At 35.7% G+C, this 17,034-nt stretch overlaps 1 protein-coding gene across 2 annotated transcripts in view; it reads right to left on the bottom strand.

Moving 5' to 3' along the window:
- The window catches only part of GABRA1 (gamma-aminobutyric acid type A receptor subunit alpha1), a 54,374-nt gene that overhangs the window by 33,959 nt on the left and 3,381 nt on the right, over positions 1-17,034 (bottom strand). For both annotated transcript variants that reach the window (XM_031437742.2, XM_031437741.2), the window contains exons 3-4: positions 14,065-14,177; positions 2,733-2,800 (exon numbers count right to left, since the gene is read on the bottom strand). In XM_031437742.2, coding sequence (XP_031293602.1) covers positions 2,733-2,800; positions 14,065-14,177 — 181 coding nt within the window. The remainder of the gene's footprint in view (positions 1-2,732; positions 2,801-14,064; positions 14,178-17,034) is intronic.

The raw sequence follows: 17,034 nt of genomic DNA, 5'->3' as shown, positions 1-17,034 counted from the left end.
TTTAATTTGACAGGTGAATTTGGAAGGAGAAATCTATTTTGCCTATCTCAGCTTCTTCCTCTTGTCTTTTCCATTTTGGATACTGGCAGTCCATTAGACTCACAAATTCTGCTGCGTTCCTCCATGCTAGAAGTTCTATATGGACGGTCTACACCCTAGCAGAGGGAGGCCAACACTGCCTGCTGACCATGTGGGTTAATCTGGCTGATCTTGATGTGTACTCTCTGGAAACCCACTTGTCTGCAGATACAAGCCACCTTCTGTAACACTGCCATTATTAGTAATACAGATGATAGTCTCGTTTTCCACATACCTTACTCTGCTGTCTTTCTCAAAAGGTTCAGAACTGAGTCCCATAAGATCTTAATTTTTAAAAGATAATATAGACTCCTAAACCTTTCCCCAGATAAATACTAATTCAACATTAACTGTAAAAGAGCAATGCATTTGATACTGTGAGGGATGTGAAACTAGAGTGTATTTCTGGTTTTTTTGGCATCACTTTAGGAAGATAAGACAAATAACTTTAAAAGCAGTGCTATACAGGAGAGCAAAAGCTAAATTGTACTTTGCAGTCAGTAAATGTGATCAGAATGCAGAAAAGGGAAGTTAATCTGTTACAGGATTAATAAAAAAGAGTTTTCATCAAGCATTTGGGTCTGGATTTGGGCTTTTGTGGAAATACAAAATTTAGATGGGTGGAGGAGAGAAGAAATTTCCATGAAGGTTGCACGGCATGATAAGAGATTCAGAGGCAAAAGTAATAATAGCTACTAATTATTGAGCACAATCGAGAGACCTTTATTTACATATCTCTTTTAAAATTCCTAACAGTCTTACAAGGATAGGTAAATATAATATATCCAGTTTAGAAACTGTACACCTTACGAACTTATCCGACTTGCCCAAGGTCCTGCTGCTGGCTGTCAGTGAGGAATCTGAATTCAGCCAGCCTGAATCCTACAGCCAGCCCCGCCAGCCCCCAGTGGTGCGCCTCACAGAAAGTAGTGTCAGTGCTGGGAATGCTGGGGATGGGTGGTAAAATCATGTATGGCTTGTATAGGCTGCAGGCAGAGGAGTTGAAATTTGACCTCAAGGTTAACTGGGATCTATTGAATGTCCTTAATTAGTAAAGTAGCATCAGAGAATAGTGTCATGGGAAGACTGAGTTCCACTATGAGAGAGCTGCAATAGGTCCTCAGAGAGCAATCAACTTAGCAAAAATTATCGTTATCACACAGTATTTCAATAAAGTGGTCCACAGACTGACCACAGTGACAGAACGAATGGCCAGAGGAGCAAGTCCACAATGATGGCTAACCTTTATATTTCTAGTTCTTACGTCGTAACAATGGCTGACATTTGTTGAGTGCTTATTTTATGTCAAGAATTTTTAAGGAATTTTCATGTATTCATTCATTTCATACTTGTGACAACCCCATGAGGTATTACTATTACTCCCATTTTACACATGAAGAAACTGAGGCAGAGACAGATTAAGTAACTTCCCCAAGGATACACCCTAATAAATGATGAACCCAGGCCTTCTGGTTCTGAAATCTGTATTCTTACTATTGTTCTGCAGTGTCTCCCATGCACTCCACTGACTCTAATTTGTAGAGCTGGTGCATTTCATAATCTGTCTCAGATGCAAAGTATCTTATCCTAAGCCAGCATTTCCCAACGTTTGACTCACAGAGTACCAGTTCTACAGAATATCAACGGGTTGCACTCGAAGAAAAGGGTTCTGGACAAATATGATTGGAAAACACTAGATTAAATGCAGTTTAATCGTTTACCTTACATCATGACTTATCAGAGCTCTTACCCTGCTAAGCTGGGTGAACTGTGAATGTCCACCCTTTGGGAAATGCTGACCTAAGTTGATATTTTCTATAACTGATTCTGAATCATCTGAGCTACAATGAAATCAGAAGACTTTTATGTTAAGATGGTGTCAACAAAAAGACATTTCAAAAATAGTATTTAATCAATATGTCTTCAAAGTATTCCTAATGCTGTGTCATCATGGCCTCCTTATGATTTTTTGCTTATACGGGAGCTTGGCTGTTACGAGCTCAGAAATATTATATAATATCTGCAGAAATCTACTGATTTACCAACTCCCATCAGATAGAAGAGAAATTCATGTAAATTCATTTGGGAAAAGAGAGAACAGATATGTATTCATTTCATTCTCACTCTTAGAATTTAATGATTGCCTTTTGCAGTGAAGCTGAGCCTTTCCCACAGGTGTCATTTCATTCTCTGACTAATTCTGGTCAAGTATGCACTCAGCTTTTATACACGTTTCTCCTTTTTAGCCAAAAATAATTCAGAAATTGCATTGTTTACAGCTATGCCATAACAGGGCTGGCTATCCAGAAACCTACCATTCTTCAATCAATATGTCCTCCTAGCTAAAACACAACGTAATTCACACCATTTGGCTCACAGAATACAAGCCCAGGCAAGGAATAATTTCAGGGGTGAAAAAAAAGAAGGGTGCAGTGTTTGATAACCATAAATAGGCTTGATCTGGAAAGTAAATGGGCATTTTCTATTACGTAAACATTATATACATTGTTTATTACATGCTGTGCACATATAAGACCCCCAAATATAGCCAAGCTATTGCAAGTTGCTTCCTAAATGCCTTGTCTATATTTCTTCTTTTGAAAGTTAAATATAGAAACTATCCCCAAGAAACCCAAAAACGCAACGTCACTTACCATATCATGGTCTGAAACGGGTCCGAAGCTGGTGACGAAGATGTCAGTCTTCACTTCAGTTACACGCTCTGATGAAGCAGGAAATTGGGACAGTGAATGTCTATCAACAGCCTTTATTAGATCTCACCACCACATACACCCAAATGGGAAATTTATTGGCTTTGATTAGCTATTTCTAAAACTGGTCCACTGTGTAGTACTGATAATTTACGGCTTACACATGAAATTTCACACTTAATATTTTTCAATGGAGAATGGAGCCTAAATATGCCACTTTGGGAGACAGAGATTTTTATGGAGGGGTCAGATGACGCTTAATGAATTCTTCAAGAATGGCTACACTTGCCTGATGATACCAAGCCATTTCATTTCCTAATAAAAATATGTTAGCATATGGGTTTGGTTTAAGCTTAAATATTCTTCCACAGCTCGCTTGATCCTCTAGGTACTTAGGCTACTCTTGGGAAGTATATAGTGTATTGTAGCAAGCTTTATTAACTCTTTAAGGACTCTAGGGTATGTTTCATAAATGATTGCTTTCTGGCACTAAATCATAACTGAATTATCCAAATTACTCCCTGGAAAAAAGTCTGACAGCCTATGTAAGTTTCTTCAATTTTGAGGATGAGAAGAACACGTTATGGCATAGCACAAGTTTATTTAATAGATTTCATTTTCAACTTCAATGTGATTTTATTTTATTGGTCTCTGAGGCAGGCATATCAACCAATAAAACGCCTATATTGTAGTTGGGTGAAATTTTCTGGGAAATATAGTCACTCACTGAAGGAAGAAAGAAAGAAAGTGTTGCTCATATAAAAAGAAACACTTCTTTGAGAGGTGAGAATGAAAAAGATGACCTTGTAATTTTCAACTTTGGCTCTGAGAAATAACAATCTGGTAACTTAAGCAATGCATTTCGTTTATCAGGACATTTGTATCTTTGGTGTGTGACATTAAAAATGTGCTCCAATACATGCAATAATAAATTCTTTTGAGATCAAAAAATTTATCCCTTAGTAATTCACTTGTAAACAGTTAATACTTTGAGTATAAATCTGTCTCAAGGAAGTCATGTTGCACACATAATGCGCACCTTGAATGACACATGTTGAGGTGGCCACAATCCCCTCAATAATCAATCCAATATTTTTAGGCTTTTTTTTCCCCCTCAACAATTTCATTGGCTCCAAATGCTTAAATGAGCCCCCCGACGTAATAATTATGTAGGGTTTACTGTTCTAAAATACAGTACATGATTTGAGACAAAATAGAGGTGTGTTTTTAGAAATCATTTCCAACCTCAGCTTTCATGTTCTGAAGCAACTGTGTCCCTTAGGAAGAACAGCTGTCAGCAGTCTCAGCTGTATTAACTGCTTGCCTCTCATACTGGTCCCCCCTTTACCCTCTTTCCAGCAGTCATTTCCCCAAAATATACATCTCCCTCTGTTACACATTTTCCATATTTTTTTTTACTAGACTGATTCTTTCCTTTGTTTAAATATCTGTCATTTCTTAAGACTCCATCAAGAGTTCATACTTTATTAGAATGTCAGGATTGACTTTCAATTAAAAACAACAATAAACAGAAAATATTCACAATAAAATACTCCAGCTACTCACACAAACTAGAATTTATCTCATTCATTGAGCTCATTTTCTCTTTCAAGGTTTCCCTTTCTAGATTAAGAAAAGAAGTCATCAGTTGGCTTTTCTTTGAAATAATAACATAGCCCCTTACTTTCATGAAAAAATATAAAAAGAGCAGTTAATAAAGAATTGGGCATATTTTCATCCGAAATTCCTTGTGTATCAGGTATGCCCCTTGTTGAAAAATCATTGTATTTCTTATTATTTACAGATTAATTTTGTGCTATTAAAAGCTCCTTCAATTGTGTGATCAAGGGGAATTAATACCCGTATTTTCTTTCTGCATAATTCTTAAAATAGTCAGACCCTCCTGTTATTTTTTTTCCCAATTATATGACTCAATCTCATTTTGTTTCCAGGGTTGAATTTTGGTTCTTTCTAGATAACAAACTATAAGATTTACGATGAATATCTTATGGACTGAATGACATTTATGGAATTAAAATGATGTCCTTTTTTTTTTCATTGGTGCTTGTACGGCAGGGACCTATCATTAAGCACATGCTCCATTGAGGAATCCATACGAATCCCTGTCTGCGTGCTTGCAAGTGCTTGGTGCCCTGGGGCGGTTCTCTTGGACTCCTTTATCACTATGATCTATTTCCTGAGTGTGGGGAGGGCATAATTATTGCACTTCATGGCACCTCCCCAAGAGAGCTGGCTTAACAGACATCGGCTTCCAGTTGTTTTAGGAGCCACCAATCTGTTTTGTCTAGCATAATAAAATGCTCTCAAGAAGCGAGCTATCCACTTGCCAAATATAGGGTCTTATTTCCCTCTGCTGTTTTTAGATTGTTGGTAAATGACTATGCTATTCTGGGAAACTTTGTCATATCTTCCCCCTCACCTCCAATACGAAATCCCCATTGGAGGGGAAGATATATATATATCATTTATAATTTAAGGAACATTAAATCATTGGGATTTAAATGCTATGTTCTAATACTAGATTTTCCTGACTTAGCATTAGGCTCTAAAGTGTTATTAGAAATACCTAGAAAGCACTCAAGGCCTTTCTATGGATCACATGAGGAAAAGTCAAGGTATTTTTATCCTTCAAAAATATTCTATTTTAAGAGCAAACCAGATGAGTCAGGAACTTCTAATGACATTCAGCTAGGAAGATGACACACCTAGCCACGGTTAAACATGAATGGACCTCTTATATAATGAGAAAATTGTCTGCAAATGGAAATCAATTAAAATAACTCAGTTGGAAGAAATGTTCATAGGGCAGACTAAGCAAATTTTTTTCAATCAAATATTTTTGTCACAATAATCCTTCTCTGTCCAATATAAAAAAAGAATCAGCAGATTCTTTGAAATTAGTATAACTGTATACACATGTTCAAATTTTCAAGGGCTCAACATGGAATAGAGATATAAAATGGTATTGTTATGATGATATTTATTATTACAGTGTTTAGGAATATCTTAAGATAGTACATCAATGTAACTGAAGTTTTTGATAATAAATTAAAGTCAGTCTTTAAACAAGCACACTCTTCAAAGATAGGTATTAACATATATGCTGTTTATACAGCATAGATGAGCACACACATATATGTACACACAAGCACACACACATATGTGTACATATATACATACATACTATATTATGTACTCCTAACAGATCTAACAGCTAGGCAGCAATAGATCTGTTTTTTACTGGGGATTTCCTACCATGTTGATACCCTGCTGATAAGTATTTAAGTAACAGATGTTTCCAAGTGATAATTCAAAAAGATGATTAGTGCTCGAGGCAGAAAATGAGAAAAGCGGTGTAGTATAGTAAGTAGTAAGCACATTGGATTAAGAGTCAAAACACTTGGGTTTTAACTCTGATTTTCTTGGAGAACAGGTTGCATGATTTCAGGGATCATCTTTTAATCTAAAAGTCTGTTTTGCCACTTTTTCGGTGAAGAAATGATACCTTCACAGTCAACTCCATTGCACTGGAGTGAGGGTCACATAAGACTGTGACACCAAAAACACTTTGAGATGTATTTGCTGGGTACGTTAATTCAGTCAATGAATGTTTACTGAGCATTTTCTATGTGTCAGCCAGGCACTGATCTAGGTAATTGTAACAGGTGAACAAAACATGGGTGAACAAAAGTGCAATCATTACTGTTCTTCTATAGCGTACCCCATAGTTTTAGGTAAATAGGATAGATAGATAGGTAGGTAAATAAAAATAGGTACAAACACATATGCACAAATCATACTAATTAATATCAGATCATTATAAATGTTCTGAAAGAGTGTCTTTTGAAGAGATGACATTTGAACTGCGACCTGAAAGAGGAAAAAAATTCGGTGACCCAGGGAAAGACATCTCAAGGAGAGGGAAGAATAATGAAAGATCTGAGTTGAGAATAAATGTGTTATGTTTAAGAAACAAAAAGTCCAGTATATCTGGAGCCTTGTGATGCCCATCATCATGGTACAAGATGACACTCCAGAAGCCAAAGGGGCCACACCTAACAAGCATCTTTTCTTAGAGAAGCGGTTGACCTTTATTCTACTGCAGTAAGAAGCCTGGGTAATGAAGTAAAATAATGCTACTTGTGGTTTAAGAAGATAGCTGTTGCTCTGTGAAGAGTGGGTTGTAAGAGTGACTGTAATTAAAAAAAACAAAGGAAGAAGAAATCAATAGTAAAGAATTGCAGGTAATATTTTATTAGGAATGCCTAAAAGCACAACTTATTTAATATGGCGTTGGCCATATTTTCACTGGAAATGCTGTCTTACTGAGGAACTCAGGGTAATATTCACTAGGCTCAATTCCGTGGACTCATAACTTAGGAAGGAGGTTTATTGCCTCCTCTAAGCTACTTTGCTTCTATTAATTCACAGAGGCAGTTGCTATAGGGGGACTACATGGGCTAACATTAGTCATCGTAAGAAAGTATTTCTTAAAACTCCCCTTTGAAATGGCCTTGTTTGGAAATTGAAAACATCCCGGGCTCCCTACATAACCATCAATTATACTCCTGGATTGGACAATGTTTCAGCTTCCTGCCAGTCTGCCGGGAGTAACATTTTTGCTCCTTGCCCTTCATTTCTATTCCCTTAATTTTTTTTAGAATAATTGGCACTTGTCTCCTACTCGATAATGTAGAGCAACTTAGTTTTGGCTATGTTCAGCCACTAAATCTCCATATGGGGTAGAAACTCACATTTCAAGGTGTCTAACCTGACCCTTTTGTGCTTTCAGATACCAAGAACTCAAATGATGCAAGCATCTCCTAGGAAAAAAGGTAAAAGTTTATGACAGCAGACATTTGTCTCATCTCCACTGAGAATTTCCCTCCTCCCCTCCTTATATTATGGTACTTTCTATTGGGAGAGGGATTTTAGAGAAGAATGCGATTGTTGTGTTGGAGGAATGGGTTTCTTTTGGCTTATGTATATGTTTATCAAACCTGTATAACCTCGGGGAGGGTATAGCTCAGTGGTAGAGTGCATGTAGCATGTATGAGGTCCTGGGTTCAATCCCCAGTACCTCTATCCTAAACAAACAAACAAACCAACAAACCTAATTACCCGCCCCCCAAAGAAATTTTTTTTAAAAACTGTATAACCTGCAATCACTTGAGGCATCATCTTTCTGTTCCCATTATGGCATTTTAGTTACTTAAGAAGAATAATTCAATAATCTTGGAAGGATATGGCATCCTCTCAGGACTTCAAGTTTTTCAAAACAGCAGAGTCCATGACTATTAACAATGAGATTCTTATCTCAGAAACACTACAACACTTTCCAGTATTTTTTTTTCAAATAAAGAATTTAGATTAAAGCTGCAAAAAAAATCATCTGCAGAAAAATATATATTTTTTTAATATTCCACATTGGTTCTAGAATCAAGATAGGAAATGGAAATTAAACAAAAAGGTCAAAAGTAACTACACACACACACACACACACATACACAAAACTGCAACATTTACTAATAATTTGACCTTTATAACTTGAGCATGGTCTCAGTGGATACATTTTATCTTAGGAAATCCCTGGCACTGATCAGGGAGATGATTTATACACAACAGGAAAAGATGGGGGCAGAAAGTTTCTAAACATGCTAGAACATTCCTCTGGGCATCTCGGCTGGATTCATTAGACAAGCTGGCTTCCTGAGCTGACTGGATTTCTCAGCCAGCAAAGGTTAAAAGGTGTTCTCTGTTGATTTTAACAGTTCCTCTTGGGGTTTTGGTAACCGCTTTTTCTCTAAAATTCAGCTGAATTATGGAATGTCTAAGTATTTCAGCGGAAATAGATTGCATTATGCCAAAGTCTGAACATCTGTTCCATACCTTGTATTAAAAACACTGGATAAAACTGTAGCAAATTCGAAAAGAAGAATTCCAGAGTAGAATTTCATAAACTAATATGAAAAGCCATTATCTGGTAAGTGAAATAAAGCAACAATCACAATAACAATAACAAATATTGGATAAGTCTAAGCTTTTAAATTGTTTTTGGGTTTTGTCAGTAATTTAGAGTCTTTTCATTTTATTGAAAGTTAACTTGTCCTCTAAAGTTTGGAAATTCTGGCTTTTTAATAAGAACACGAAAATGTGTGTTTTAAGTTAGCTGAACATGAATAAAATGATTGCCTCTGATCTCAACATCACACAGGATGTAAGAACATAATAATAAAAGATCACATGAATATCAGATATAGTCTTGAGGTAGAACAAAGTCTAGTCTCCTAAAGTTTATCAAGTTGCACAACATTTCACAAAAGTTAATCTGTTTCTTTCCCAGAACACACCTATTATTCCACCTTTATTTATTTTGACATTAAAAAAAAACCAAAAAAACCCCTCAAGATGCCAAGCCAGTTCCGCAAGGAGCCAGTACCAATGTGCCAGTAGCTCGCATATCCAACCCAGTCTCCTTGCGTAGTTGGAGATGCTCTTATCTTAAAGCTGAGATCTCTTGCAACAGTTGGGCTAAAGGAAGTCTAAAAGGTCTCATACAGGCATTAAACAAATCCAAAATTGGGAAAATTAAGAATTAAGGCATAGGTTGTTAAATATTATCTTAGTGCTAAAACACCTTGAGAGAAAAATCCTGGCTGCATTCCAGTTACAAATATTCATCTAACTGATAGCTTCAGTGAAGTAGAAGCTAAAACAAACAAAACTCCCCCAAATTCTGTGACACTTACAGGAAAAAGAAGAAAATCTTAACTAAATATCTGTTAAGGGCACAACAGGAATAAATAAAGCCCATTCGCTACCTACATTCCTATCCGCTTATTCATTTCTCCTCTCATCCATCTGGGCTTGTCACGTGATGGGTACACACGTGTACTCTTTCAGAGGAAAGAGAGGTGTGGCCTGTGTATATGGTGGGGCAGAAGGGAAGGGAGAGATGTTGCTGGAAGGGCATCACTTCTACTTAAAAACCTGAAAACTTTGTTCAGAATGAGGTTTTGGATCTATGTTTATGGATCGCTCTTACCGCCCTGCTCCCCGCCTCGCAGAGTGCAGGGGAAACCAATATGACGGTGGCTGAAACTTTACCCGGATAGGTGCCATTCAGGGAGAGCCTCTTTGAATTTTGGAGGAAGCTGGAGAAAATCCAGGCTTCTTTACTTTGTTAAAATCACAGTCAGTAAGGAGAAACCTTGAGGAAATGGATTTTCTCAGCAAGCGTTCTGCTTGGTCTTGATTTAAAATGAAAACAGGAATCTTGATTAATCAGGGAACACCTGAGCCTCCCCATCCTCGTAACTCACATCCCTTTCCTTTACCACTGTCTCTACGTTGGTCTCCTTCGCCTTCTCGCTTTTTTTCTTTATGCTTTCTCCCTATTTTCAAGGCCCTCTTTTGTTCTCCTGTCTTCTCTCACCTTTTCTTTCTTATTTTGCCCTTTTTCCCCCTGGATTTTATGTCCTCCTCTCCCTCAACCACTTTGTTGTTCTATAGTGACCACGCTTTAAGCAAGAACCTTTCAAAAACATTTTCGGCCCCTGGTTGCCAGAAAGAACCAGCCCTCTACACCTCGTCCTCAAAAAAAAGGAGATATTAAATGAGAATGAATGCGGCACTCGCTGACAATGATGCTGTGTATTTTCTGGCTACTGACTATCTCAGCTCAAGTCTATTTAAAGGTTTCTTCATTAGCTTTGTACTTAAAATATGCACTAGCCAACATGTTTTTCTCTTTATATCCCTGAATCGAGTATATTCTTAGAATTCCACTCATTCTGTCCTTTTTAACTTTCATCTCAATTAAAAGAAGTCCCTTCCAGGCTATTTCTCTGTATGTTACCCTCTTCTTTCCACTTTCTCAGGATTGCTCTTGAACTTGAAAAGGTAGCCTTTTTGAATAGTGTTATAATATCTATAAAAGGATTTCTATCATCTGGATGAACCATGTTATATATTCTGTCTCTTAGTTATTAGATCCAGGGTGTGTATCCCCCAAGAGTAATGCTGTACCTTTGGACACAGTAACTGTTTCTCAAAAACAGATCATGATGAATTTGCACACACGAGAGCTTCTTACATTAGTTTCAAGTCTCAGCTTATCACATTTCTATATTTTCTGAGGACATCCAGAACAAAATTTCCCTGCCTTCTGCACAATGTTATTTTTATAAAAACCAGACTTTTATTATAATAAAGGAGAGAGTGGGCTCCTTTCTCTTGCAAGAGATTATCCCAGCTGCAATCACAAATCTACTAAGAAGAAGTTTTTACCCCCTTACAAGCTAATGATAATTTTTCAAGTATTTCCTCTATGCAGTTTTTACATCTGAAAGCAAATGGATTATGTTTAAAAAAAATCCAGCTTTATGATGGAGAGCTATTAGAATGCATGTCATACTGGAACTTCACTTACCAGCAATCTATGGTAAAGAAATGAAATTAAATAATTCTGCAGAAATATATGTATATTAATAAATATATATAATTAAATATATAATATATGCACACCTATGTATTAGATAATTTCAACTTACAGCATCCAGATATCATGATGTTAACATTTTTGTCTAATTCTGTAGCAGATTCTGTTTTATAAAACATTTTAAAACCGTGTTTAATATATTAAGTTTTCTAAAGAGAGATAAGCATTCCCAAAATGAACTTGAACGTGTTAATGACTCTGGAGATATTTGTAATAAACACATGTCGTTATATCCCTTAATACTGAAAAAGCACTGCAAAAAACATCAAAAATTAAGTTAGCTCGTATTAAAGCTTTTTCATAAATCTCAAGTCCATCAGACTTAATTGCAGTGTGTTCCAGGATGATATATAAAAGAGACATAGAGGAAAATATTTGAGCTACTTTTTAATTTGTTTTAATGTCTATCATAACCTCAAAATTACTGTTGCCAGGAACCATAAATGTCAGAAAAATCATCTTTAGCAAAGATTAAAGCACATTCATTCTCTTTAATTTTCCCGAGCCCTTGACTTCTCTATTACTGTAGCATATTATATCCATTTCCATTAAAAAGAATATATCTTGTCTGTCTTTAGACAACTACTATTTCTGTTCTTTAAATACATGTCTGTTTTTGTTATTTTGAGGAGATTAAGTAGATAATAGATTCCACCAAAATTGCAGCCTGAAATAATGTAGTTGTTTCTGTTAATAAATCTACCATCCTCTCCAGTCTTGAAAATTAGCTTTTCAACCCATTCTTAGTCTGCATTATACATCTTCAGGGTCTGTGGCTCTCCAAGACCTAGGTGTGCATGTGAGAATAGGTGAAATGCTTCCTGCTTACACTGTATTTGATTAAAGAGTTAACATACACATTTATTAACGAGTCATTATATATAATTAAGTGTAAATGAGCAGTCTCGGGCTTATTACTTGCACTCCAAATGACAATACATCCACTCAACTGATTATTAAAGAAGGTGTGTGTGTGTGTGTATAATTGTTTATCAAACTGAAAAACTATGCACAGAGCTTGGAGAGGATGCTCATATTCACATATTAAAGTGTTAAATGGGACTTCCTAAACTAGAATGAAGACAAGGTTTCCTAGATGTGTTACAAAATTCTGCTGATCCTCTAAGGATTGATATCATGGAGCAGGAAGAAGAGTAAAGAAATCAGATGCATGCCGTCAGTACTTTAAAAAGTCTTGCTTTTTATTTATTATTATTTTTAAAGCTTAGCTTTTTGAAAGTTATTATCACTCTCCTGACTTTCTTCTTCTCGTACAATCCTCCCCTACCTGCAGTCTTTGACATTTATTTCAAATGTTCTGAGCCAAGGACGATTTTCCTGAAATCACTTCAGATGTCTAAATGTGCACAGACCTTATATGAATACATCTCTCTCTCTCTCTCTCTCTCTCTCACACACACACACACACACACACACACACACACACACACACGCACTCCATTTGCGACCAGTGCGTTTTGTTCCTTAAGATTTTTTTCAAAGAACTTAGTAAAGGGAAACTAGGTAGAATAGAAACCTGAAGGAATTTGTATAGCGTGTCCTAGAATGAATGTTTGAGATTGATAAGAAAGGACACCTGGTAAGACCTTTGACATCTCTGAGTTGTGTCTTTGACGAAGGAGTTTCCCTTGAACCTCTGAGACACTAATGGCAGTTGGCAGCCTCAAAACAGACCCTTGATCCCTATCTGTGTGATTACACTACCCGAAATATTTAAAAAAAAAAAAAAAGACTCTTAATCCATGCTACCATTCAGATTTAAGATCAAACACTGGATCCTTAAACTTCTCATTCCTTGCAGATCTTTGCTGTCTAGATGAAGAAGAGATGCATTTCTCAGAATTGCCGTTGACTCGTAATTTTGACATTGCTATTAAATGGTTTCAACCAATGCAGCATAAGTTACAGTTGGGAGTCACAGATTCCAACCTTGGTTTCCTATGTGACTTTGAGCAATAATTTCCTTCCTTGTTTCACTTGCTTTCCTCTGAGATCAATACTTTGTTTGGGCTTCATTAGTCTTTGTTTAACTAAATAAGATAGGTTGATTATCTTATTCAAGGGTTATTTAAATAAGTGTATAATGCCTTACATTATTTCCTTTTATTGTTATAAATATCATATTAAGTGCTATGTTCTTCCTGAGTAGAAATTCATTAGCCAAACCAATTCATTGCTATATAAAGAAAAATACATACTATAGAAAATTAGGACTTAAGTGGGCAAACAGACAAAACTACTATCATCTATCGCATTCACCTTTTATCCCAGAGGTAACCCCAGAGTAATCTAACACAAAATAGTGGATCAATATGTACTATTCCAAAATAAATGTGTAGAGCAGTAGATTCAGATATTCCACTTGAATTCAGTGCAGACATAGCAAAGCTGAACGAAGTGGAGATGCAGTCTTTGGGCCGGAAGGGAGAACATTACCCTCCTTTTCCCCTTGTAAAATCAAATCATTACATGGGGAAAGATTATGACTGTCAAGTAAATGTAACATTTCTTTCATGTCAGTATGAGAAGTTTGAAATCCGCCTTTTACTACATATGGGTGTGTGCATGGAACTACCATGGTAAATTGAATTAACATTGAGCAGTCTTTTAAAAAATAGGATGAGTCATTACACTGCATGCTGCCATTCCTATTACTTTACCATGTAGAGGGAAGCAGTGCTTCAACAGTAGGGATGGTGTTCCCTTAAATAAAAACATAATAATGCTACCCACCTCCTAAGCCCGGTCTCAGGCGGTTGTCGTAACCATCTAAGAGTCGGTCCAAAATCCTGGTGAAGACAGTGGTGTTGTCTTTAAGTTCATCTTGTAATGATGGTTGTCCATAGCTGGAAAAAAAAAAAAAAAAAAAAAAAGAGAGAAACATTAATAAAGCAATATCTAAATTATACATTTCTCCTAAAACCTTTTTCCAAATACAGCCATCCTCAGATTTTCCTATTTCCTTTCTATTGAGTCTTCATTTGAAAATTTCTTCTGGCAAAGTTAAAAAAAGGTCATATTTTAATTCTTAACCATTTTTTTCCTATTTGCTCTCATAGATGACATGCTTTTAATTCTAATATTTCTAACTATGGAAGGAAAATTACAGGAGATGAGTTGTCTCTTTACATTTATAATTCTCAGCGTTCACACAGTGTTGTAATGCAGGTCTTCTCTGGGCAAGCAAGAACATCAACGCACACTAGTAAAAAAATAAATAAACCTGGGAAACTTCTTCCCAAATTTAAAAAAAAATGTATTTCTAAGGTACCAAAATAATTAATAGCTTTGTTTTAATTCACCATGTAGTGTAATCCTAAGATTTCTCCTACCAACATCCCTTCTTTTATTCGCTTCATATATATCTATGTTTTGTGTTTTGGGTGTTCTCTTAAGATATTTAGGTGAGAAAAATAGATAAAACTGATTCCTTAGGATAATTATGTGTTCACATCAGTGTGTAATTTCCATTCCTTTTAAGGTTTCTGAACCAATAATTGTCTATTCAAACCTCTAATTAATTGAATTTTTGTCATTTCTGGTCTTAGAAGTAAAGGCTACCTTGAAAAAGATATGATCCAACAGTCTTAATTTATGGTTTATTAAACTGAAATGCAGGGTTAGTGTTTTAAGAAAACAGCCATTTGTCAGCAGAGTTTGAACTAGAATCCAATTTTATTAAACTTTTAGTCTAAAATTTTATTCCATTCTTTCATATCAGTGTAATTGTCCCTATTTAAGTCTTTCTAAGTGAAGGTCTAGTTTTTAATCCCTCACCATTACTAGCCTTTGATTTCCAACCACATAGTGACCACAATGGTTCAAATATTATATAATTCTCACATCAATCACATTATTACCTATGCTCTTTAAAGTCATATTTTATGTAATGGTTAGGATGACACCTCCAAAATCCTTTCAGAGAAGAGTTTTCTATCTTCTGATGGATCACACTTACTGATATATTTCAATGACAGCTCTGACCTTGAGCAAAAGAAAAAAAAACAAATACACAGTATAAACTAAGAAACTGCCTAAAAATATCACTTTCCTGCCTCCTCTTTAATATGCTTTTGGATTCTCTCTTGTGTATTTATACTGCTGATCAATCTAAGAAGGATAGTAACATTTGAAATCAAGATTAATTTATTTGACCAAAGCAAGAAATACAATCAAAGTATCAATTCAAAAACAAACACTATTGTTTAAGTAATTAATTTTATATTGGCAAAATACAGTGGCCATTTTTCTGATAAAATTTTAATTTAATAAGGTATTCTAACAAAAAGCTCTTCATGAGATGAAATACACGAACTGTCTCTCTGTGAAACAATTTTACATTCTCCCAAGTTCAGCATTAATACCATGCAGATTGAGGGTTTACTCTCCTTTGGCAAAATTAAACATCTTAACTAATTTTTGAAATCAAGTTTTCAACGAGCTCTGTGTCTTCCAGGGCATCTCATTACATGACAGCAGTAAAGCAAAAATAGTTTTCTGAATGCAATTATTTATAAAAGCTCATTGTCGCAAAATCAACTGCCATGTCTGCATCTTTCAAGGATACTGGAAGGTCATCTTGATGAAGGTGGAAAAGAAATGCTAGCACACCTGGGGCTGTGAAGAGGGCCTGACCAAGTACTCTAAAGAAAGCAATAAAATAGGAAGAGGGAAAAAGATGAGATGGGGTGACATGACAGAAGACAATTAGATGGTTAATATGATTCCTAGAATATGGGGTGGTCTGTTACCTTTACCTGCATCCCCTTTGTTTTTACAGCTTATGTCAAATGCAGGAAATTCTCCCTCCTTTTAAAAAAAAAATGTTGTTTTCACCAATTATTTGCATTGGAATTCAAAATTCTAGGAGACTTTTCTCTCCCCCCCAGAAAACCAGTTCTGCTATGCCAATTGGAATGGTAATCTTTCTGTTATGTGATTTTCTAATCAGGTTATGCGTCTTCTTTAGTTTTAATTTACCATGGCCAATTGTAATTGTCAGAGAATAACCCTAGGATAAAGATCAAGATTATTTATTTGCTATTAAACACTTGTGCCAATGTAATGTTTCCTAAAGTGAATGTATAATTTGTAGAGGAATGTCGGTTACAGTACCTGATTTTGACTCCAGAGGAGCCACTATGTAATAAAACACTGTGCACTGACTCCATCTACAGGTCATTACGATAGTAACACTTCATGTAATTTTTTCAAAGCAGTGAAGAACATTTAACTCCTCAGATTAAGAGTATCTAGCAATAATGCATTTCCCGTTCATCTGGCAGTCTTGATTTGCCATATACAATAGCAAAAAATGAAAACAGACAACGTCTCAATTTAAAAAATCCTCCTAAATCCTTATCTTTCCACATTATTCCACCTCTCTACCTTAATTCATAAGGGTTCACTTTTCATTGCATTATGAAGACTCTTAGAAGCTTTTTATAATATGTCTAAGGCACACTTTTGGCCCACAGGAGAGACTACACAAAAATATAGAAGTAGATAAAGAGGAATCTGAACTATTTGGTCATTTATATGGTTTCTACTATTAGATGTTTATATGCTTGACTGGATCGTTAGCAAATATTTTGAATATGATTAATCATATTATTAAATTTTTCTCATAATTCATCTCCACAGGACTTACACTTTAATAGAGAAGTTCAGGTTTATCTAATGCACTTAAATACGGGTCTTGTA

This window comes from Camelus dromedarius, chromosome 27 (genome assembly GCF_036321535.1).
Source record: "Camelus dromedarius isolate mCamDro1 chromosome 27, mCamDro1.pat, whole genome shotgun sequence".
NCBI lineage: Eukaryota > Metazoa > Chordata > Mammalia > Artiodactyla > Camelidae > Camelus > Camelus dromedarius.
This window is presented reverse-complemented; position numbering and strand designations above follow the sequence as displayed.